This window comes from Argiope bruennichi, chromosome 5, assembly GCF_947563725.1.
Source record: "Argiope bruennichi chromosome 5, qqArgBrue1.1, whole genome shotgun sequence".
Lineage (NCBI taxonomy): Eukaryota > Metazoa > Arthropoda > Arachnida > Araneae > Araneidae > Argiope > Argiope bruennichi.
This window is the reverse complement of record NC_079155.1, coordinates 62,229,577-62,255,337: the sequence shown is the minus strand read 5'-3', so window position 1 is coordinate 62,255,337 and position 25,761 is coordinate 62,229,577. Positions and strand designations below refer to the sequence as shown.

At 28.9% G+C, this 25,761-nt stretch overlaps 1 protein-coding gene across 1 annotated transcript in view; it reads right to left on the bottom strand.

Moving 5' to 3' along the window:
• Positions 1 to 25,761, bottom strand: part of LOC129968879 (uncharacterized) — a 71,648-nt gene that overhangs the window by 5,513 nt on the left and 40,374 nt on the right. Inside the window, exons 3-11 of the mRNA XM_056083193.1 lie at positions 13,480 to 13,749; positions 11,900 to 12,166; positions 10,304 to 10,416; positions 7,990 to 8,218; positions 7,020 to 7,148; positions 6,375 to 6,550; positions 4,292 to 4,425; positions 2,513 to 2,652; positions 2,316 to 2,397 (exon numbers count right to left, since the gene is read on the bottom strand). Coding sequence (XP_055939168.1) covers positions 2,316 to 2,397; positions 2,513 to 2,652; positions 4,292 to 4,425; positions 6,375 to 6,550; positions 7,020 to 7,148; positions 7,990 to 8,218; positions 10,304 to 10,416; positions 11,900 to 12,166; positions 13,480 to 13,749 — 1,540 coding nt within the window. The remainder of the gene's footprint in view (positions 1 to 2,315; positions 2,398 to 2,512; positions 2,653 to 4,291; positions 4,426 to 6,374; positions 6,551 to 7,019; positions 7,149 to 7,989; positions 8,219 to 10,303; positions 10,417 to 11,899; positions 12,167 to 13,479; positions 13,750 to 25,761) is intronic.

The window sequence follows — 25,761 nt, the reverse complement described above, 5'->3', positions numbered from 1 at the left end:
CGTTTATTTATAATTTTTTAAAGTTTATAAAGCTTTTCAAGTATGGTATTTCTAACTAGAAGTGACAAACTCTAGAACACATCGAAATACATTATTGCCATGGTCACTTATAAATTAATGAATTTCATGGTAAATATACTTCCAATGGTATTAGAAAAAAGTTTTACTCATGAGAAATTTTGTTTCCTGTTTAATGCGAGTTAAAAAAATTCATTGAAATTATTTTATAAAATTATTCGAGAATTAATGAATTATGGATTAATAATGTACCGAGATGTGCTGGCCGCTTCATGTGACGAATATTCAAAATTTCGCGGTCCGTTCTTAAATAGCTCCTATGCATTTAAGAACAAAGGTTACATTTCAAATAATGTGGATCAGTCTCCTTAGTGAACTTTTAAAATTTTTCTCATTATATTACTAATATATTATTATTAATATTAATAGATTATCTATATAATATAATAGTTCAAAACATAGGAAAAAATTTGGCTATTTATTCCCCATATTTCTAATCTTTTTTTTTAATGTTTTATTCAAAATTACGTAGAACATTTCTTATTTCTAAGTTCAGACTAATATAAAAGCAAAATCAAAAGCAATAAAAATAATAATTAACTTTCAATTATAACTTGAACTTATTAGATGAATTCAAAGAGTGTACCGATAAAATTAAAGACAGGAACAAATGCATCATGGAATTCGTATCTATCTTATGGAGCCTACAGCAACGATCTAATCCATCATTGCATTAAATTCTTTCTTTCAAGCTTTTCGGAAATTAAACATTAAGCAGTGATAAAATCTTTCCTGGGATATTAAAGACAATCAAGTCCCTACAACAAAAACAATGAGCAATTTTTTATACGCAGCAAAACTAGTAATATGCCATGAATCAGAGCAACAAAAATATAATGAAAGAAATTCCAATTTTTGCGTTATTAGAGGTTGACGCATTAATAGTTTTCTTGTCAAAAGAGAAACGAAGCAAAAATGTTTGCCTATTATTTCTGCTGAGCGAATTTTCGCTTAAGCTGAATTATTTTAGTTTTATGTAGCGTTTCTCTTTATTTGATTTGATAAAAGATGATTGATTGAATAAATTAAAACAAATGGAATATAAAAAATAAGAATTTTTAGGTAGTATGTCTTTGATTTAGAACTGATTGATGCACAAATTTTAATTGACAATTTTTAAAGAATGTGCAGTTATTAAATTAATAGTCTAAGTTGATAAACATTTTGACTTTTATTATGAGATGAAATCAAAAATAATGCATATTTGATAGAGAAACGTGATCATCAATCTCTGAAGTAAATATTATAAGAAACAATAAAGGAAGAAAAGAAAAAACGTAATTAAGAAAAAGGTTTGTTCTGTTAATATGGGATAAAATTAGTGTTCCCAACCGTTTCCAGCCAGTAATGTCAAATGATTACCTCGGAGTAATATGTTTTTAATAATCAACAAAATCTGATTACATATCGCACCTGCATAACAATATAATTTGAATACAAGTAATAGAAGGAATTAATGAATAATGCAATTAATTAATAAATCTGGATTCAATGAATCATTTTAAATCTGAAGTATTATTGGATTGTCTTTTCAATATTTAATTTCTTTTTTCACTAGCAACTATTACTCTGGATTGAAGAGAATTAAAAATTGTACTCTTTGCATTAAGTATTTAAAATTTCCAAATTCAGTGGTAATTAGAATAATCTCTAATCTTATTTGCTTGAATATATCTAATGAAATCAATGTAACAAAGATTCGTAATAAAAAAGATTCTGCCATCTTCTATTAGTCAAAGCGATTTTTGAATTATTAAACAGCAATTGAAGGAGAAATTTAACTTAGCTACCTTATGTGAAGTAAATTAATTTCATGGAAAATTTTTAAGCGAAACTGGCACACAAATGTATTCCGATTTCGTAAAGGCATATCTAGAAATTATTTTTGAAAGCTTCGATCTTCATTAATTTATTACTTTTTGATTAACGTGAGCTAAGGGCAGAAACAAGAATAAAGATTGTAATCTTTTTATGATTCTTGTGTCTTATTTATGTCAGGTTCTAACTACTTAGCCACTAGTGGGTGAAATTTCAAATAGTTACAAAGAAGAACAAAATTGAACGGAAAACATTTTAAGGAGCCGAGATTGGTTTGATATGGAAAGAGAGATAATGTCCAGACTGCTGATAGGGCACTATTTTAAATTCTTAAGTACCCTTCAACAACTCTTCAAAATAAACTACTAGCTCTATTTCAAATTGACAGTTTGCATTCAGACTAAAAATAAATAGATCACCCTCTTTCGTCAATGATTTCGAATGTACTTCTTCCATCCTTGGCCATGGCAAAACAGCTTCTTGCAAATATACCATAAGGAGCTGAAAAGAATGATAAGAATTAATAAACAAAGATCTTTATGGATCGAGATTAAAAATGAGAAGCAAAACTGCACAGGAAAAAAACGATTTTGCAATTTCTGCATCGAATACTTACTGTCATCGGGTATCTCAATGTGGAAGGTGAGTCTGTCTCCAATTCGGACAGTGCTAGCTTCTCGACCATCCCTTCCCAAAATTACAATTTGAGGCAGAGGGGCCTCTGGAGCACCGGATACTTCCAGGGTAGCTGGGTCCCTAAAGCGCAGGCATGAATAGTAATAATTAGAATTTTAGTAGTTAGGATTTTTTCGTGAAGTTTTGAGGAATAAGCAGAATAGAAATAAAATTAATTGAGCCTAATAATATATAAAAAGAAATAAATAAGTAAGAGGAAGAAGCAGCATGAATAAATCTATTAGTCATAGCTTCCTTTCCTGAGTGTTGTTTTCCCTTTTTTGCTTTCACGTATTTGATTTGAAGATTTTGACGCATTTTTAAGTTTAACCCTTTCTAGGGCAGCTAATTTTGCTGGAAGCATTTCTTCTTCTTCTTCTTCTAAACATATTTTGCTTTGAGATTTCCTTAGCTAAACGTTGAAAAAATTGGAACCTAACAGTAAAATGAAATTTGAAAGTTCAAAAAATATGTAAAATAAAAAAATCCATCGCTTCAACTTAGGCTTTTTCCTTGATAAGAATTTGAATTGAATTTTATATTTTTAGTGATCACAGCCTGATTCTATTCAATATAATGAATAAAACATTTACTTTCATAAAATATATTCTGCATGTCTTATTATTACGAAATACAAATCCTAGTAGCATGTTAAAATTGAATTTATTAAATATAAACTCAGTATATGTTACTTTATAAAAGTTGAATTATTCTGATATTTTGATAAGCGAAAGGAAAATAAGAAGTTTTATCAGTAAACAAACTTAAAAGAAAACTAAAAGGACGAAAAAATATTTTTCTTACATTAGAAAGTAAAAGAAAAAGAATTAAGCGTACTAATTATTTATTCTTTTATTCCTATCTAAATGGAAATATATAACAATTAATATAAACATAAACAAAACAATATAAAAAAACTTTTAGTTTAATATGAAAAAAAGTAAATATGGCTCTAATTCTCTGGCTTTAACTTCACCAAGTTTATTTAGAGTTTAGTGTATAATCGAATAATCTTTCCTTATATTAAACATTTTTGTTATTTTAAATGTAATATCATACAAGTGTATGTTATGCTAAGTTATTATCATTTTAACTTTAAATAGGTTTTGTTTTTTTAAATTAATAAAAAAATTTTAAAAGATATTGCTTGAACATAAGATTACATTTCTTACCTAATGAATTTTCTAAAGTATTCCAACTGAGATCGAAAATTGCTGTAATAACTTGCAGCAATATAATATAATAGCATATATTTTAAATATTGGAAACTGAAATTTCTTATTATTTTTTCAGTGTCCTTAAAATTGTTGCATATATTTATATAAACTCGGCCATGCAGGGAAAAAAATGAGTATATTTTTTTAATATTATAACAGTTTTCGAGGTTTGCGCCTTTCGGTCAGCTTGAAATATAAATAAATCTTATAACTTTTTCTAATATAAGTGTAAATGAACTGGTTACACGCCCTTCTTAGTTTCAGCAACCCGAGTATACGTTCTATTATCAACAGTAAAGACTTTACAGAATAAAACAGTTTGAATACGTAGAAAACAGATAGTAATACATAAAAGCACAAAAACAAACAGGGAAAAGTCGTAGAAAGAATCAAATCGATTTACGTTTTATCTTATGAGTTTATCAATATTTTATAAGGTATAAAACATATTCAAAATACATTTCCTTTAATTTAATTCTCTTATTGAAGTATATGCTACTAACCTCACAGGTATCATTCCAAAAGAAACATTTCTAGATGTCGTTTCATAGGTGCAACGGACGTTGTACATTTTATCAGCTTTTGTCAGTACAACATTATGATGTTGCAGTACTACTGTATTTGTATAAACTCCAGCCTGGGGAAATATTATGAAACAAAAGTATAAAATTGTAGATAAATAAAATAATTTCGAAAAAATATCTTAGATTCTTAAAAAAAAATTATTTCTCTGAAAAACAAACAAAAAGTATATTTTCTTATATAAATAAATGATTATAACAGTTTATGAAAAGTTAATGAAAGACCATCATATTTATAATCAGCAAGTGCTTTCAAACTTATGGTTAAAACTTCAAGAAGTATGCTATTATTTCAATTGGATGGCCTCGAGAAAGATTCATTATAAAAGATATAATAAGTTTTTATTGTCATATTCAAAAACTTTTATTATATGATTAGGCATAGTTAAAAAAATTTATGTTTATTTTTTTTTATTTTGTGATTCTAACAATATGAGCAATACAATGCGTTAACATTTTGAATTTTTATAATTTAATTTTTTTCTCAATAACCCAAGCAAGTTATTTAATTTTCCTGCGAATAATAAATCTAAAAATGTAATGCTAGGAAGTTGTAAATGTTGGAAAGAATTCAAATAAAACATAAAATGGTGAAAAATAAGGATTCCAATGAAAAGATACAGTCAAACTGAACTACTTTATTTTGCTATTCAACGCTGATTAATTTTGTCTTAATTAAAAGCACTTTCATAAACATATTTCCTGAACAGATTACTTTACGTGAAAGGAGATAGAAAAATATGCACTTTTTTACAGACATTTAAAGAAGAACGTCAATAATAACCTTGAAATTTGCCTACATCATTTATTTGCAAATACAATATGTGATGTGAGATAAGCCGAGACAATTTCTAACAATTTTTCTTCTTCAGAAATTGATGACATTGATAGACACCAACCTCTGAACAATAGAATTATAAAATAAAACGAATTCGTATTCTTCTTAATGAATCACTTGAATAGTTTTTTTTAAATTTTCCTTAAGATTAAAAATTTTGAGATATGATAAGATGTGCAACTACCCTTTAGAAATGAAAAACAAAGTAACTAATTCTTATTCCTATTTATATTATCCAGTATAAATGTTTACACCAAAGAGTTTAATTTATTTTTCTAGGAAATGATTGCTTGCAGTTAATTTTAAATGACAAGAAAAACCCATTTTACTGTTATGAAGATAAATTAATTTTAGAGAAAATTTAAGGACCGCTTTGTTGGCTTTTTTTAATTTACTCGGCACTTACATGCTTCAGTAGAATTATTTTATTCGGCACTTGAGTAGAATTATTTTAAATCATAAAAAAATTACTTAAACTATTCAGTTCCCTATTCATTATCGTAGGAATCAGTTGAATTTTAAAGAAAATTTAAATATGACAAAAACGTAAGATAATTCGACACCAAAGTATAAATATTGCGTATTTTCTAGACAGCTATTATTCCAGAAATCATGCGGCATTTACAATCTTGCGACAATTTACATTAAATTTGTTTGACTTTCTGCGAATTAATAAATTGGGACGTCTTATTGATGTAGTTTCCCAAGAGGAAAGCATTAGAAGTAATAAAGACTTAGAGGTTTTCAAATTAATTTGATATTATTAATTCGAAAAGTATTAATCATTATTCAATAACAGAATTATTTAAAGAAAAGATTCGCTTGTAAAATCACTTCTGAATCAATTGCCTACTTCTTTAACCCACAGATGATAATCTCCAATAAATTGACAAGTGGATAAGAAATAGCTTATAAAAACTGTCTTACACTTACCAGATTGAGATATCATAGAATTATTTGAAAGAAAAAAAGATAGGTTTCACGACACAAAGACATGTATCAGATAATAAATGATTATTGAGAACGCTTTAGAAATGTTTGATTACGATCATCGAGAGTGCCATTTTATCGTTGAAAAGTCCTTCAGATAAAGAAAAATGAATGTCATTTTCGAACAATGAAATTTATGCGATTAAATCAGAGAGTAAGAGAGAGAGAGGCAATTACGAGTGATTGAGTATTGCAGTCCTGTCCAGTGAGTGAGAGCTCCAGTTGGAAGTTCTGGCTGTTGTGGATGTGGGCGTTGCAGGTCTCGCTTCTGCCTAGAGCATACACTCTGCCGTGAAAAGGCCTCGAGGTCTCCACGAAAACGACGATCTTCGTGTCGCTGCACCGGATTTTCACTAAGAGAAAAGTAGAATGATAGAATAATATATCAGATGGGATTATATAATTAAAAATTACCTTAACATGCCAATCGAAATTAATGACATTTCTATTGCAAGGTATACTTTCAATCACCAGATTCATTTTTTTTTCATCTTTTTCTTTCAAACTGATATTAAAATCGTTTAGATAAATCTCTTCATTATGAAGCAAGATCGAATAATTAAATAGAAAACGTCAGCAACTGCTTAGGGGGTTTGATTTTTGAGGATAATTACATAATAATTTAATACTGTACTTTGATTGAATCACTAAGCAAGTGTACTACAATTTAATATCAGGGATGTAAGACAGATCTGAAAAACAAAAATGGCATATAGGCAGAAAGCAGCTGCTGTATTGCAATTATCAATAAGATCCGTGGAAAAGGTCACGACTTGTATTTTGATTATCATTTCAAAGAAGATGAGAAAAAAAAATGCATACCGTCATAGCAAACACCATATGCATCACACGAGGGATCGCTTTCATCTTCCATGACAGCAGCTGTTTTGGGTGTAGTCGGGGTGTCGTGAAGCATTTCAGGAACTTGGTTGAACAAACCATCAGATGGACCTAGTGAAAAATTGAAGTTATATAGTATTTAAATGACTCAGACCATATTCAAATATTTTTCCTTGTTTACCAAAGAATACTATTGTTAACACTAAAGAAAACAATGCAACGTTTAAACAATTTAATATAGAAATAAATTAGAGCAATATTTTTCCTTTTAGCTCCAAAAAATTTAAAATTTTCTTTTCCTTTATGGAGATATTAGACAATTTTGATTAGTCCACTTTTTTAAAATTAAGGCTGATAAGAAAGAATACGATAAGTTGTGTGAGTAAAATTTTAACAAAAATCATTAGAAGGTTTTGTTGTAAAAAAAATTCTTTTAAAAGGTTTTACAGAAGGCGCAAATTTTAGAAAGAAAATTAATAAATGTAATAACAGTTTGTGCAGCTCATCTGCGTAATTTTCAAAAAAAAATCAAATCAAAAAATTCTGCTGATTATTTTTTGAGTGTATACGATCAACAAAATTTACCAATAAATCAACCTCAGAAAAATCTACTTTTGAATAGATAAGGATAAAGAAATAATATTTAAAGAATCGATCGATAATATGAAGGGGGGGGGATGATAAGACATGCTTTAATAAAAATTCTTTGTTGAGTAAAAAAAAAGTATTAAAAAAGGAGAATTTCGGAAAACACTCAAGAATGAACACAATTTTATGTAAACATGCAACCCCTTTTTAAAAAACCCCAGCTCGCTTCCTTGTATCATTAAATATATATGTATCAAACTGATGCTGTGAAGAAAAAATTAAAAACAGAGAGCCTACGAATGCTCCCTACGAACTGTTTTATAAAGTAAACACAAAATACAGGTTAGGGCAGACTTCCACCCACCTGCTCCGCACACAGTCTCCAAATAAAACCGTGACCTTTCTCCCCCGATGACCGGTTGTGGACTGGCAGTGGTCAAGTCGTCCGCACCTCCCGGAAACGCTGTATGGTCCAGATGGTAGAGAACGCACAGGGCTTTTCCGGGTCGGGTATCGGGCTTGAAAAGAACGGACCGGCAAACGAAGCTCTCCTCGATAGAACATTGGTGGAGACAATCTTGACGGCTGTTAACCTAAAACAAAATTTAATAAAAGCAGTTTTTAAAAACACTTTTTTATAAATGTCTTCATCGCAATTTTTTTTTATTTCAAATTATTTTCAATTTTTTACTCTTGAATTCATTATCCACTATTACAAATCCTTTTGAAACTCTTTTTCCTTAAATTCACTAACAATTGTACGAATATGAATAAATTTATTAATAGATTTATTGATAAAAAAAACTCTATTAAGATGCGTGTTTACAGACATCAACCACGTTAGGTTAAACGCGCATAGAAAAGTTTATAAAAATAAAATTTATAAATGATTTCTATAACATTATTGATATTTTTTTCATATTTTATAATAATCAAAATAAAACAAAAAGAAATTTTTGCCAAAAAATCTATCTTTTGTTTTTAATCATAAAGCCAAAAATTGCAAGTAATCTTTTCAACAATTTAGAAAACTTCATAAAATAAATGAGTGAAGAAAAATATTGATCATGTCTGCAACAATCAATATATCTAGAGTTGTCCAATAGATGTTATCTGATAACCAACATATATCCTTCGGTCACAATGATAAAAAAAAATGACACTTTTCGCAATATGGCTCTAATAAATAGTTAAAATTTAAACCATTTTAATTTATGATCGCATAGTATTTTTATGGAATGTATAAAAAGTATTAATAAAATTATCATTATTTTAAAATTGTAACAATGCTTTCTTCAAAATATATTTAAACAAACCTTTTAGATTACCAATACATTGAAATCAAATCGATTAAAAGTCTTTAAAATATTTTTTTTAGAGAATTATTATTTTTCTTCGACTTTTTCTAACTTTTCGTTCTTTCGTTTGTTTTATGGAAAATATTCTCTCATAACAACAGCAGAAATGGTTCACTAGTCTTTCTTTCTCCCAGGTAAAACATTCAACAGCTCTATTCGTGAAATAAAAATATTTTTCAAAAACTTCTCACTATCCTAAATAAAAATTCTTACTTGGAAATAAGAGGTGTGGAATTAGAGACACAGAAAAATGCTACCATTCTGAAGCCATGGAAATAATGCTATTTATTCTTATGAACCTTAACAAAATAAACCATTCTGTTTACTTGGTCGAGTGTAAACAATTACATGGAAGCGTAATGTTTTGGTTTTATTTATTCAATACTCGATTTTTTTCAAATTATTATTTTAGTTTATATTTAAGTCTTAAAAATGCCTACTTTACAGAAAACTTGGTTAGAATTATTTTGTTAATTAGTTTTATTTTACATTATGAATAAATAAAAGAAGGAACAACATTTTAAAAGCTATTTTGCACAAATTTTTAAAATTATAATTAAGAAGGAAGTTAAAATTGCATTTCGAAGTATTCAATGATCTAGGGAGACATAAATAGTTTTAAAAATTAAATTAAAATGAAAAATAGGTTCCTTATGTATTAATAAAAAATATGGAAAAATATAAGTAAACATTTTATGCTTTTGTAAACGCTGCAATTCTATTTATTGCTTTTAAAGCATTACTTAAGAAGCTTTAATTTATTAATACCAAATTAGAAAACAGAAAACAATCACATTTTTAATGCCACTTATGAAAATAAATTCCCTGAAAAACAACAATGTATCCCAAAAATTAATAGCACATGTCACACATTTTCAGAAATTAGATTAAAATGAAAAATAGGTTCCTTATGCATTAATAAAAAATATGGGAAAATATAAGTAAACATTTTATGCTTTTGTAAACGCTGCAATTCTATTTATTGCTTTTAAAGCATTACTTAAGAAGCTATAATTTATTAATACCAAATTAGAAAGCAGAAAACAATCACATTTTTAATGCCACTTATGAAAATAAATTCCCTGAAAAACAACAATGTATCCCAAAAATTAATAGCACATGTCACACATTTTCAGAACATAGCTTCCGGCATTTATTTGTTCGTTTGAACAATGCTACTAATATTTTAACAATTTGAAAACTTCAGCGATAATAGAAATAATTAGATTTTTTATGTAAGCAATAAAAAGAATTTCTATTATACATTAAATTAAAGTATTCTATCCCGATATCAACAATTGTAATCAACGTTATACTTACAACAATTTGTTTGTCTGGATAATAATTGTATTGGACATAACTAGTAACAGCGGCTTGTGAAAGTCCTACTTGAAGATAATTATAATGTTTCGGTCCAGGGCATACCATAGAAGCTATAAAATGGGGGGGAAAATTAATGAGATAACATATTCGTTTCAGAAAGCAATGATTGCATCTTAAACACCGGTATTAAAAAAAATCAATCAGTCAACTAAATTCAATTTCAATATTTTATCATCTTTTGGAATAACAGAACAATCACACAGAAAGGATATGTTCTCATATTGGAATTTTCCAGAGAAATAAAATTTAACAAATAGTCTTTAAATCTTTTAGAGTACTCTCATAGATTCTAGCACGTTACTATGAATTTAAAGACTTTGGTAATCTGAAAACAAAACTTCGAGATTCGATTTTTTTTTCAAAAATTCACCTTGAACGCGTGAACGTGTTTGCGTTAAATTTTAGGTGGAGGATTAAACGTCCATACACTGATTTGACATTGAAATTTAAAGATCAGTGATATTTCATTCTTGTTACCTGACCACACTCAAAATTACGAAGCCCTTTTTAAAATATTCGTACTGCAGTTTTATAAAAGGAAATTAATCTAACACAATGTTACAGCGTCTAAGTAAATAATAATAATAATAATAATAATAATAATGCTTACAAGTAAGACATGATTCGAACTACTAAACTGAGTACCAAACTTTTGTATAGCTCTAGGAATGCAGACAAATATGTCTCTTAAGCTGCTCAGATAATTTCAGATAGGAGCTGAAATTGGATCATAAATTTGTTACTGTATTTTACTAGTTGATTTGATACTAGATCCTTTCACAGGAGACAGCGGCGATAGCAAAAGTATCTTTTTCACCAGCTTAAAGGTCAAGAAGTTATGTGTATTATTTCTTCATTGACATTCAGATCTGATTGTTAAGGTAATAATTAAATAAATTTTACAAAGCAATATTAAGGATATTTAATAAGAATATCTTATTGCAAATGCCTATCTGTATAAATAATATCTTGGTAGATGCACGAAAAATTTTAAATTATTAAAAGAAGCGATTAAAATTTTTATTCGCTTTTTATTTCAAAAGTTATAACTTTTTATTTCATTACTTTAACACCCACGTCATCAAATAATTCAGAAATCGATTTTCCGCAAATGACATGTGTATATTTCTTTGACCGCTTGTCCTTGTACAAAATGGGGAAACGCGATTTGTCGGAGGATTAAAATTTAATCAAAATTAGCTAAACCGTCTTTTTATGTAATTTGATATTTTACCAGTTACTTGAATTTCTGATCTCTCCTGAGTTCTTTACTTTTCCTGTAACTCAATAGCAGCTATCACCAAATAGATATGTTAGCGGAAATGGAATGTATATGGAAACTCCATTTTCAATTAGCATTGCGATAATCATGAAATTGTCTGCACATGCAACAAGTTTATACTTTGAAGGGATAGATATATTATTTCGATATATAAGTTGCTGATTTCCTTGTGTAATCTTTCAACCTTTTCATTTCAATTTATTTAACAGAAATTACTCTTAAAAGCAATTTAATTAATCCATAACACTCACACTGCAGGCAAAAGTTCTCCAAGTAATCCACGCCTTGAGAATCGACAAGATGAACGTTAGCTCCTGGTGACCGACGGTCGAATTCGCTTAGATGGCACTCATGGGTTACACTGTTGAATTCCACGGACCGACAGACAAATCTCACTTCCGACAAACAAGCGGCAAGACATGATTCGCGATTAGAGGTGAAAATGATGGCATTGTCTAAACCTCTCAGAATTTTGTTGGGTATCCATTCGAAGGTCCACAGTCTATCACACAAATGGTCTGAAATGTTAAAAATATATATATTAATATTTTTACCTTAGCAATTTAATTGAATATCTCTCAGTTTTTAATATCTCGGATTTATTACTGAAATGAAATTTTAAACTCCAGATTCAACATCTGGATAATTTAAATAAATAAACTAGAATAAATCGAAGAGTATTGAAAACTTTTCAATGGAAATATATAAAATTATATAATATATAAAATTATAGTTAAAAATGTAATGATCTTAATAAAATAAATATCATGCTTATATCGCACTTTTCAAATGAATTTATTTCTAAATACATTTTCCAAAAAATTGCTAGCTTTTAACTTATTTTTTCTTAATGCAAAGCTTAATGATTTCAAATACTTTATAAAAAGCTGTAAAAATTCTTTCACTGATGTATGTAATATGGGATAGTTACGGAATAAAAACATCCGCTACATATGCATATAATTTTTTTATTGTTGATCATAAATTGGTAAGGATTCATAATATTATCTGCATTAAATAATATACTTTAACGAATTCAAGGAATATACGATTTTTGAGATTGAGGTGATTGCAGATTTCATTAAATTAAAAACTTTATAAAAATTATTTTGTACATAAAAATAATCAATTATCCTTATCATACCGACGATATTCACTATATTTGTCTAAAACGTTACTCGGTATTTTACTATTAATGTATGAAAACTAGCATTCTATGGAATACCTAGGGCATGTTATAAAATGCCGGAAGCTGGCCGGTAATGTATGAAACGATTAAACATTTCCTAAGCTTTCTATCGAATACTAAATGTTAGGCCTGTATTAAACAAACAAGATGATGACATGCTCACCAATTTCCGTTTCTCCTTACCTACTGTGTGTATTTAAAGGAAATCAGTGATGCTTATGCATGCACAAAGTGTAGTAAAAAAATTCATACTTCCTGTGGCCATTCTAGTAAAGATGGTGAAATTGATGTTTTGTGTGCACTCTTTGTTTTTAAAACAATATCGTTATCATTACCATTCTTCATACGTTGTCTAAATAGCATTTATCATTCTGTAGAATGCATAATCATTAAATAGAATCATTAATCTCAATATTTCGCCTAAAAACCCTCGACATTTTATAATATGCCAATGCATTTTATAGAATGCAAAGGTTTCAGACATAACTGGCATATTAAAATATAGGCTCGAAAATAACTTTGGAAATAACAAGTTTAATGTGTGTACAATCATTATTCCAATCGGATCTTCAACCATCTACTTCCGTTAAATAAAAATTCCTTAAAAGCTCATTATGCAGAATATTAAGAACATGGGCTCACCTGAGTTGACATGAACCTTTGTGAGATAATAGGTGTGCTTTCCTCTCTTCGGTGCAGTATTGGTTTTACCAGCCGTTGTGTCATTCTGCAAGGTACAAGTGGTTTCAGGCATTCCGTCGAGGGGTCTAACGGAGTAATCGAAGGCAGCAGCCTCACATTCGGTGTCGTCGCGGCACCACCTCTGGCACTCATGCAGAGAAACATTGCGAATAGTGAAATAGGAAAATCCACTATAACTCAAACCTGTGCTCTTTACAAATGTCACTCGACCTAAAATAATACAATGGGAAATGTTATACAATTTTCAAAGCTAGCTATAAAAGCTGGGCGCAAAGTTTAATGAATTTAGATTCGGGTTTTTTCAGATGCATTGAAACTTGCATGTCTTGCTCACAAATTAAAATGGTTTGAATTAACAAGTTCCAAGTTTCTTTTACCATTTCAATTTTTATGGAAATATTCATTCAAAATCTTCAGAGGAAAGAGAAACCAATGGGACTGGCTTTCTCGAATTTTTCTTGGGCTTTTTCTAACTAAGGTGTTATTTCCTTCTTCCTTCTCATATAAAATTATAAACCTTTTGAAAGATCGTGAATGACATGAGTGCTCAAATTTTTATTTTCAGTATCCCACACATAATAATTATATATTTCGCAACACAGTAAAAAAAATCACATATGCATTTCGGATGTCTTTTTACGATTAATTAAAACCCAAAGTGTTTCACATAACTATAATTTTAATTGTAAGATCACAGAATAAATTTAATTTATTTAAAACAATTCGTTTTTGAGTTTACATACATGCGAAAGCACAGACTGACAAATAGTTCAAATCTTTGTTGAGTTTTACATTTGACACGAATATATTTAAGGTCTTAAAACTATGTGCCAAATTTCGTATAGTAAGTCGTGATATTTTTGAATTACCGAGTTCGTATGCATAAGAAAATACAGACTGATAGAAGTTCAACCCTTTGATGAATTTCGTTCAAAATCTAATACAACCCTATACTCTGTATTCTATATCTTAGGTATCTAACTCTTTGTATTTTGTTCAGCCGTATTGGAATAACTGAACAAAAAAAATCCTAAAATGTAATGGAAATCTGCAAATTGCATGTTAAAAATCATATACCAAATTTTATCTATCTAAGTCAAAGTGTTTTTGAGCTTTCATTTTCAGACAAACATAATTTCCAAAATGTGTTTTTCGGATTCAGACAGGTCTGTATTGTAAAGATACGACAAAATCTCGAGTTCAAAATTTTTAGCAATTACAATACTATCGTAAAGGTCAGGTCTTCCTTCTGATACTCATATTTTCTTCTCCTCTGTTGCTCTTCCAGTTCGGAGAAACTTTTCTTGTGGGAAATATTTGCTGATCAAAGTGAAAAGCAGCAACAATGAATCATACTAGAAAGAAGTTTCTTTTTTTCAATTATAATAATTATTCATAATAATAAATAATATTTCCTGACAGGAAAATAATTTTATTGGTTAACTTTTTAACCTTCCGAATCTCGATTGGCAAACTTCTGGCACTCAGTTTCAATGGATTCGGATTGAAACTGTGCTGAATATTGATTCTTTCTCATTTCTAATGAATTTGCCTCAATTTTATGCAAACATGAACATTTTGAAGAAAATGAAATAAATAAATTCTTCTTAACATTCAAAATCCCAAATTTTGTTTATCTATTTTTTTATGCTGATTCTTGAGAAATATCTCAAAGAAAATTTTAACAACCATGAATTCGATGATTCTATGAAAATTTAGAAGGGTTTAAATTAATTTAAATATTTCTGGAAAACATCTGAAATTATTAAATTAAGTCAAACTCTAAAAAAAAGACATAAGTTAATTAAATATTTTGTGCAATTTCATACATTAAAAGACGTCGCTACTAAAATTTTTAAATTTAAATTTATTATTTATTCAAAAATTATTTAGACTTCCTTATCGTTACTTAAAAATATTAAATAAAATTTTAAAATGATATTCAAAAGCTCAGACATTTTCAAGAATTTGAAGATTTCTTTTTCTTTCAGAAGCTTCTGAAGCGAAAATTGTTTCTCTTGCTCAAGGATGCAAGGTACATTGTTTCTAAAAAAATTACTTAAAAGGAAGAGAAAAAAAACGTGCCTCAATGCCCCATTAATTGTTCCACTGAGTTCTACGTTCCGCACATTACGGTTTTCACACATTTATTTTTAGACATCCTTCGTGATCGTAAAACATGATTACGTAACAGATGATGTGTAACTGAAAGATATCATAATTATCCAATAAAACAAAAGGAATGTTGTAATTGAAACAGATGAACTATTCGCAAGTTCATATTTGGCCATGAAGTAAAGAATAGAAAAAGGTTGTTGCGAGACCTTCTAATTTTGTTTGTAAGGTTACGTCTATTTAAAAAAAGAAGGCATGCACTGTTGCCTTAAATGATTTTCAAACAATAATTACCTCTCTTGAGTTAACAAATGAGTTATTTAATCAATACATTTTTGTAAACAAGGCTGTTCTATCACAAAAAAATATTTGGGTTATTTATTTGAATACACAGATTGCCATCTATTTATTAAATGATGATATATCTATATTTCCATTTGTATGTTTAGAAAGAGGTATTGAGATATTGTTGAATGGTTGTGTGTTCTTTATATATTAGTTACTTAGCAAATTATTGCGTATTGAAATAATATTTATTTTTGTAAAACTTTCCGCAAGCGTGAATGTCAAATACATATAAGAAATATTAATAATAGATGATAAGAAATGATGCGAAAAATTCGGTTAAAAACTATGACATTGAACTATACATTGATGACATGAAATTATACATTGGTGCGAAAAATTCGGTTAAAAACTATGACATTGAACTATACATTGATGACATGAAACTATACATTGATGCGAAAAATTCGGTTAAAAACTATGACATTGAACTATACATTGATGACATGAAATTATACATTGATGCGAAAAATTCGGTTAAAAATTATGACATTGAACTATACATTGATGACATGAAACTATACATTGATGCGAAAAATTCGGTTAAAAACTATGACATTGAACTATACATTGATGACATGAAACTATACATTGATGCGAAAAATTCGATTAAAAACTATGACTGGGAAATTTTTTCTTTCGTTATGTACTCGAATAAAAGAATTTGAAGCTATAATATATTACCAAGTAAATCCAAAATAAGGGAAGTCATTATGCATGCCTTTTGGAAAAGAGGCCAGGCATATTGCTATTTTGGCAAGAACAAAATTCAGATTTAACTGTTTAATTGCCATTTATCGATTAATCATTTTTTTAACATTATCTCTATCTATAGAAAACAAAAATCCCTCATGTAAGAAAACTTGAACAATCAATATTCAACAACTCAATTACCAAATATCAAACATTATGAATTCTCTCAACAACCAAATTTTTCAATTTATTAACTAATACCAAATCATTTCCGTTCATTCGGAACGGATCAAAGTTAATAAATAAGTTTTGTAAACCACTCCTAGTTTAATTCTATTACTGTGCTTGTGGATTATGACAACTGGTAGATTAAGAGGTTATTATAGATAATTTATTTATCTTGGAACTTTCACCAAACTTTTGTGGCCTTCCGTACGATCTTTGGAAAAACACTAATCTGAGAAATTAGTACTAAGATCTTAAGAAATGGCCAGCTTTTTGTTTCCATTTTTTAGAAAAAAATTAATTTAAAGATTAACAGAAAAAAAAGGCCGACGCAACGCATCGTATAAGATATTACTACACCATAGTATGTAAATCATATTAAACATCCGCCTGCAAACCTATGACCGTGTGGTGTGACTTTACATTTCTGTTGCCGAATTATCAATCACTATGAAAACCATTTACAGTTCTTATCTTGCCACTCTGAGAAGCTTTAAGAACCTTCTGAGCCCAAGAAAATTGATCGTAATTGTGATGGATGGTGCCGCATGTGAACAGTGGATGGTCGCTCAAGAATTCCGGCCAGCCAACCACGTGCGCCTTTCAGCAACAGAAAGAACAATGAACAATTAGACACGTTGAACCTGTCACCTGAGAAAGCGACGTAAATAACACACCAGCGAGGAGGTAAACAATTCTGTGAAGCTCTGTCTATCGTGACTAGTTGTCGTTGAAAAAAAATTGATACCCGGGCAACAGAGCGTTATTCGTTAGTAGCAGCGTAATTATATCTTACGAAGTTTCAAGCATTTACTACTGAGGTCCCTATTCAAGCAATTACTACTGAGGTCCCTTTTTAATTTATTTTTAAGGTCAGTACAAGATACGAGATGAAAAGCAAATCTTAATTCTGATATCCTTTGTACGTTTTTAAATACAACATACATATCTGAATCCACTAATGGTAAAAAAGTAGTTTGTGTATGTAAGGAAGAACGTAAAATCTAAAATTATTCAAATACAGGAGATAAAATTGAACGTAAATATGAATCTCAAATACTAAGGAATCGAGTTAATTTGAAACAAATTCGAAGTGTTTTGATATTGAGTATAGAACTAAAGAAATTTAATGCATTCAGTAATTCAAAGATGCTTTAATAATTGAATGTCCAATCAAGAAGTCCGCAATCTCTTAACAAATTCAAAAAAATTAATAAAAAAGCAATTATTGAGTAAATTAAATTTGTTTCTCGTATAGAGTTATTATCAAAATTAATGATTACATCATATTTTTGTATTTTAAGACAACTTTAAAGAAAGGAAGGCTAAAGAATCCCGGAATATTGACTATAGCTTGAATAAAGGGAAAATATATATCGTGATCTGGGTTCGTATTGTGAGATTATATTAAATATATAGTGTATCGAACGAAAATATATAATATGTAAGCATAAGCAAAATATATTTGATAAAATCACTTTCAGATTTTATTTGATTTATCATTTGTAGCGACACTATGGAATTTTCAAAAAATCTAGGATGATATTGATATGCTTCGTGCTAATAAAGATACCTACATCCTATTAAATGAGATTTCAATATCTATTCTTCAATTTATAATAATTTGTGCAGATTCGTCAGCTCATTTTTTAATAAAATCTTGAAATTGTGAAGAGATTCGTAATTAAGACAGTAAATTGTTCAGAATTGAATTATATGTAATAAAAGAAATCAAACGGAAATGAATATATGAAACTATTCGATCATGGATGATCTGTTATTCATTATTATTTATTTATTCTTTGAATTTTAAAAACAGGTCTTAAACCTCTTTTTTTTTGAAAAAATTGACATCAATTGATATCTAATATAGACATAGAAATGTTAATCTAATTTCTCTATTATAAATGAGAAAAATAATATGAATGTATTCTAAAAAATGATATATCATGAGTACTAAAACCATGCTGAACGATAGAATTCTACTAACATCCATGGGGTGAAATTGAAGAAATTTTAATTGCAATATATTTAATAACAGGGCTTGTTAGGTTGATTGTGATAAATACCGGCCAAGCGTGTCTTTAAATATGATAAGAATTCGTTTATTAAATATATGCAAATGCAACTGCTGTAAAAACTTCGAATGATTAATTTATCATAACCGGCTAGTATTCCATAAAAATAATTAGTTTTCGCATTAATTCTTATAATTTTATGCAGAAATAAAATGCTGTTTATCTTAACGGCCGCTTACATCGCTATAGAGCAAAACTCTCTCTATAAATAAATCCGAAGCGTCTTAGCTCAAACATTCATAATTTCTATTTTAAACAAAGGAATAAAAAAATTTTAATGCATTTAGAAATTAATGCAATGCATGCATAATTTCCTTTCGAGACAAAAAGACTGTCCGGTTGAACTTCAAATCCAGCAATTTAAATGTTAAATAATATTATGAGTGAACATATCAGTATGCTTGTATTGACGCACAAACGTGACATAAATTTTATCGCTACATCACGCGTCTTTCATTCAGGTATTTCCTGAGGAATTCGCCTTTAAGGAAGCAGAATTATTCAAAGTCTGTACGTTCTCATAGATTACAAAGTCAAGCCTATTATTTTTTCACGAACTTTATCAACGGACAGCACACCAAATTTACATTAGCTTCACAATTTCAGCACTTATATTTTTTTTTCTTGCCCATCATTTTGGGAACCGTAGGAGTAACAGAACCTGAGAAGGTGTCCCATGAAAGTAACACTATCTTCACTATTTTACTTTTAGAGGATGGCGAAACAAAAGGTTGAACTTGTTCCTGGCGATTGTGCTAGCAGATTAACCACGTTTCGCGATCTATCTTGTTTCCGGTACAGCATAAACAATGCATATTTAAGTAGAGAATAGTCTACTATAGAGCAGAAAAAAATAATACCCCCCAGTTGTGATTAAACAAAAAAAAACCGGTGCTTGCTTTTGTTAGTAAAATAATTTGCATTCAGCCAGCCCACCTGGTATTATTTAGTTGGTAATCCATGAAGGAGAGGTGATTCGAAGGATATTTTTGCTTGTGTGGTAATGCCAGGTTATTTCAGTCTTTGGAGTTATATTTTGTCGAGCTCGACTGCTATTATGTCTCATATCTACCATGAACTGCTTGTTTTACAGGGAAATAAAAAGTTACGAATTTTTAGGCAAGTTTTTCTACTGTTATTCCACTCGAATATTCAAGATTTCACAGCACGGAGTATAATTAATATAATAATATTCGTAAGCTGGTATACTATTTGTAAACTGCGAATGCATGAAGACAATTCTCTATAATGCGGATTTCCAAACATATAGGTATCAAATTCGGTACGTAGAAACGTTCTAAGTCGTAGGTGCATTCTAAGAGTATTTCTTAAAAATTTTAATCAGATTTTTAATTTTAAAAAATTGCCATTTTTTCCATTATTTTGCTAGTTTCAAATACATACACCAACTTAAAATACAAATGATGTAACTGAATCTTAAATTATTTGAATAATTTAAACATATGGTATGTCTTTGAGGAAAATAATGTTTTACAGCTATAAAAATAAGCAAAAAAAAATTATTCTTCCTTGTCTTCCGATCGCCTTTAAAATAAGCATCCTAAGCCATTAATTCATTGAACTCACTGACAAATAACATGAACAAATAGAAGAACTAAAATTTTTTCCCATTAAAGAGGGATTTTTTATCTAGTTGACAAGGAAAGCTCAGTGTAGTGTAACATTTCCGTTTACAACGACGCACTCAGTTTTGGTTGAAGAAGTGTGAAATAAAATTTTCCCACTCATCCCTTATAAAAATAAAAGAAATGACAAAATAAATAACAAATAAAGGGTTTGTTTCCATCTTCCATTGAACCGTAAGGCATACTTATTTTTTTTTTTTTTTTTTTTTTACTTACAAGGGAATACCAGAAAATCATAAATTGTGGTTCATTAATTCGTTCATTAGCATCTACATCTTAATGTCTGCAACCATTATGTTTTTATAATGCTATTCTTTTAATTTAAAATGATAATTGAAATTAGAAGCTGGAGTCAAAGAAAAATTTATTTTCTGTATATATATATATATATTTCTCTTATTGGACCAGGAAATAAGAGAACATCATTATATATATATATATATGTATGTATGTATATATATGTATGTATGTATATGTATGTAATGATATTTTAAAATCTAATTTAAACTTAATTAATTTTCTATTCCTAATTTTTAACTTAATTAAACCCATATTAACTTCATTCTAAAATGTTCTCTTATTGCATGATCCAATTCCACCTTTTTTACGAGTTCTAAAATTGCTGAAGTCGTCAAGTTCCCACATTCCGAGTGAAGGGATAAAAAATTATCAACCTAGGCGAATTCTTTTTAAAAGATTCCTATAATTCCCTTACCTAAATCGACAAGTGTAAAGAAATTCCTATAAAAATCTCGCAATATATAATCACGGGGATAAATATTTCATTAGCTTTACCTCTTATCGATCTTGTGTTGTTCTGTGTTGATGTGCCTCGTCGCTCCTGCTTGTACATAAATTATGCCTCCCCGAGATAGAATAAGAGTGAAGTATAAAATTTGAAAGTGTCTTCTCTCTTCGGCCTCTGCTTAAAAAATTGTGTGTGTGTGTGTGTGTGTGTGTGTGTGTGTGTGTGTGTGTGTGTGTGTGTGTGTGTGTGTGTGTGTGTGTGTGTGTGTGTGTGTGTGTGTGTGTGTGCGTGCGCGCGTCTTTTAGCGCGTAGAAGGATTAAATGTTTTATTGAAAAACTTCTGAGTCTTTTAAAGAAAAAACAATAGGGCTAGAATGATTTTGCGTTTTCTCGCCATAACTTTAAAATGTATCATTACAAAAGCATTATTTTTGCACTATCTTGAATTTAAAAAAAAAATTAGCTTGTCATAATAGGAGCATAAGTTTCACTTACGTGGAATTATTTCTTTAATTTTAATGTATTTTTCAAAACTTCTGCACAATGATACCATTCAAATAAGGTTGAGGATTCTAAAATTCTTAAGGGGTTGAATATATGAATTCAAAAGCTGCATGACGTAAAATTATATGTATTTTCCTTTTACATATGTAGAATAATGAACACAGGCAGAATAGCAAGTTCAGCATTATATAAATATATAATTTTAATATACAATATATATATAGTTTTAGTTATGCTCACTTTGTTTTTCTTGAGTTTTTTGTTAAAGGTAATTTTAGATAAACAAAATGCTATACTATTCAATGATTTATTGTCTGTATTGTTTGCGTGCTGTTATTTCATATATCAAAAATATATATTTGATAAAAATCATTTATCATTTTTTTAGCATTTCATGTTTAATTAAGAGTCTATTTCTTAGAAAATTAGTTTCTCATATTCTAAATTATTTTAATTCGAAAGTTCTGATTCATTTTTTATTTGAAAACATGTGCATGCTATCATCTAGTTTGTCGCATTCTTTGAAGTAGCCATAATCCTTAAGAAAAAAAGTCGTTTTAAAATATTTCTTTCAGGAAGCATTCAAAGCTGCACTCCCTCAACATTTCTATGAGAACAACACACTCATCAGCTGTGCGTGCTTCGAAAATTAAAAAGGTGAAAAGTTCGTCTTCTGTGTCCACAGCAATAACTCAGCCACTTTAATCTCTTAACTTCTCTCATTTTGTTTCTCTTATTTGCCACGCTCATCAAATATCGAAATACATTTTTTTTCATATCTTGTATTGCTGTAAAACATTCCTCAGTAGCAGGAGGTGCAGAATAAAAATAGAATTGCGACGTGTCTGGAGTTTAAATCAACCATCGAACCCATGGTGAAAGTTAATCAACAAGAGATTCAACTTGTAGCTTTTTCCCTACGGATATTGTCAACCCTCATCAGATATAAATGGGCACGTGGTTGGTATGACATTCGCCTTCTCAGGCACTCTTTACCTTGAGATATTCAATCAGAAAGAAAGAGAAGATTTGACCTTGGCCTTCCTTCAGGGTAGAGCAGGATATGGCTAACATGTCCCAGTGGTTCACCAGTGCCCACAATCTTATCCTTTTGGCCGATGTTGCTCCACTTCCTTAAAGAGGTTTCGATGGATGATCTTTGGCCTCGAACGGTGGATAAATTGTTATTATTTTTCGTGACTCCGACGGATCTTTCAGGGTTCGTTACAATCTCTGTAATTTTGTTTCGGGAAGTTCTTTTTCTGGAATGCTATCGGATGTCTGCAGGAAATGAATAGGTTCTGATCCTTTGTGTTGAGAGGATGATTAGCAATCAAAATATAGTTGTTTATTGCGACTGGCGCACCAGGTCATCGACAGACCCATATTTGGAAGACAGAAAATTATTAAATGTGACAGATGAATACCCTTTGTCTTGGACCCAACAACAGTTTTAATCGTAGAAGTATGACTAGCACATTTGGTCACTGGCAGAAAAACAAGAAAAACTACTTTAGAATTTCATAAATTTCTTTTTTGACTAATTCATGTTCAGTGAAGAGTAACGTCTGTTACACATTTTCTGTCTTACTATTTTCAGTAGAAACATAAAATTTTTCTAATTTTCATCATAAGCTCTGAATTTAAAAAAAAACATTTTGTTGCAAGATACTTACTGAAGTTCCAACTAAAAGCTAAAACTTATTTTTTAATTCATACTTTCAGTTAGTGTTTAAGAAACTTGGTGAAAACAGATTAAGGTTAAGGGAACAAGTTTTCTCTTCCTATATACATAAACATGACCTGCGTTATTTTAAAATATAATTGTTATTACAGTATATAATTCGAAACTTAAATATTCATTAAGAACAATTAAAGAAAACAACTATTTTAAATTATAAAATTTTCTTCAATTAAATCTGATATATTTTCTTTGTCTCTTTAGTAGCTTGCACTTCAGAAATTTTAATTTCATAAAATATTAAATATTTTAAATGTGAAATGAAATATTAATCGTTTTAAATGTAATATCAAATTGCAAACTTAATCATGTAATTAACATTAAAAATTTCTTATCTTCAAAATAAAAGTATTCTAGCATTTGTATTTAAATTTGGCACATTTTTATACTTATTGTAGAGAAACAATGAAGATTGTAATTATAAAATATTACTGTTTAATGAATGTGAGGGACAAACAAAATGGTTTAATTTCAATCAGCTACAAAGAGATTAAACAATTCAGTGTCACATTCTTGGTTTCAGACTTAAATTACCGATGCACAAATGATGATGATCTTTTACAGAATACTTTGGAGTAACTATATTATTGTGGTTTAGATATCCTTATGATAGTGCATAATGAAAATTGAAAAAATAAGTTAATCTTATGTTCAAATCGATATTTTAAAAGGATTTCTACTCCCTCCCTCCTTTTGTAACAAATGAAGAGTTTCTAAAAAAATTATTAATCGATAAAAATAATAAAATACAGATATATCCACATTTTTAATATTTAAGAAGTACAGATACAAATATATGATTTTAATATTAATGAAATCAGTGAAGATGTATTTATTAAAAAGTATTTGTATTTTTAGAAAATATTTACAATGGATAAAAAAAATGTTTTAATATTTTCACCACCAAGTTAATATAAAAATATGTTAAATACACTTTTATATTCTACATCTAGAGGCGCATTTAGACACTTTCTTTTTTTATTTCAGACAATGAAGCATATGAAACCACTACTTATAAAAAGAGAGTCATTTTAAGGAGAGATTCAAGAATGGCCATTTTAGTTTTACATTCCAACATACTTTTAAGTAATACGTATGCAGATGAATAATTTTAGGTTGATTTTTCCTTATTTCAATAACTTTGAACTCTAATTTAATAAGCAGCTTTCTTCATTAGCCTTTGGCAACTAGTTGGTTAACCGAGTTAATGGTTGCTGAAAATTCGATTGAATATTTTGTAGCTTCCTCAGAAAACCTTTTAACTTCAAATTTTGATGGACACATAACTTATACTATTTTCGAAGTCTTACATGGCACATCGTTCTTTTCATTATGCTTTGTACTTCCCTAATTTTCTGATATGTATCTTTATACATCTAATTATATCGCCGGAAACAGACGCAAGTTTTAAAAACAGAAATATTTTTAAAATTTTCACCATTTCTGAAATGAATTCTAAAATTTAAAAAATTATTAAATGGCTGCTTTATACCGAAATCTACTCAAAATGCAAAAGTAAGTCGAATTTTCAAATCTTATTATCAAGGAAAATAGCCAGCTGGAAGTATTAGTACCAACAATGTAAGCGATTTGAAGTTCATTTCATCATTGAAATATATAGTCATAAAATATGCTTAAAATATTTTTACAAAAATTATTGAAAATAGAAAATAATTATACCGCAAAAAATTGGTATAATTAAAAAGATAATTTTCGGAATTTTTAGTTCATGCAAAAATCATTTTTGTGTCGTAATACTTTTCGAAGTTGTCATGGCAAAACGCCAAAATCTTTCTTATTTTTTATTAATTAATATTCTAATTCAATTTTTTTTTAAAAAACTCCCTGACGTGTACATTTCCATCCTTGAAAGTACACGTGTACCAATTTTAGAATCTATGGGTGAAACGACGGGGATATAGAACTCCAGTATATACTCATATACACATGCGTCTTTATTATATAGAGAGATAATTCGTGACTGCACGGCATTCTTGTTTGTACACAATATTATTTAAACAGAATCTTGGTTTTTATAAATAGCTTATGAATGTAATGAAGCATATAGGAATTTGTCCAATAATGATTGGCAAATTGTTAAATTGTTCTATTGTTTCATAATTTTTA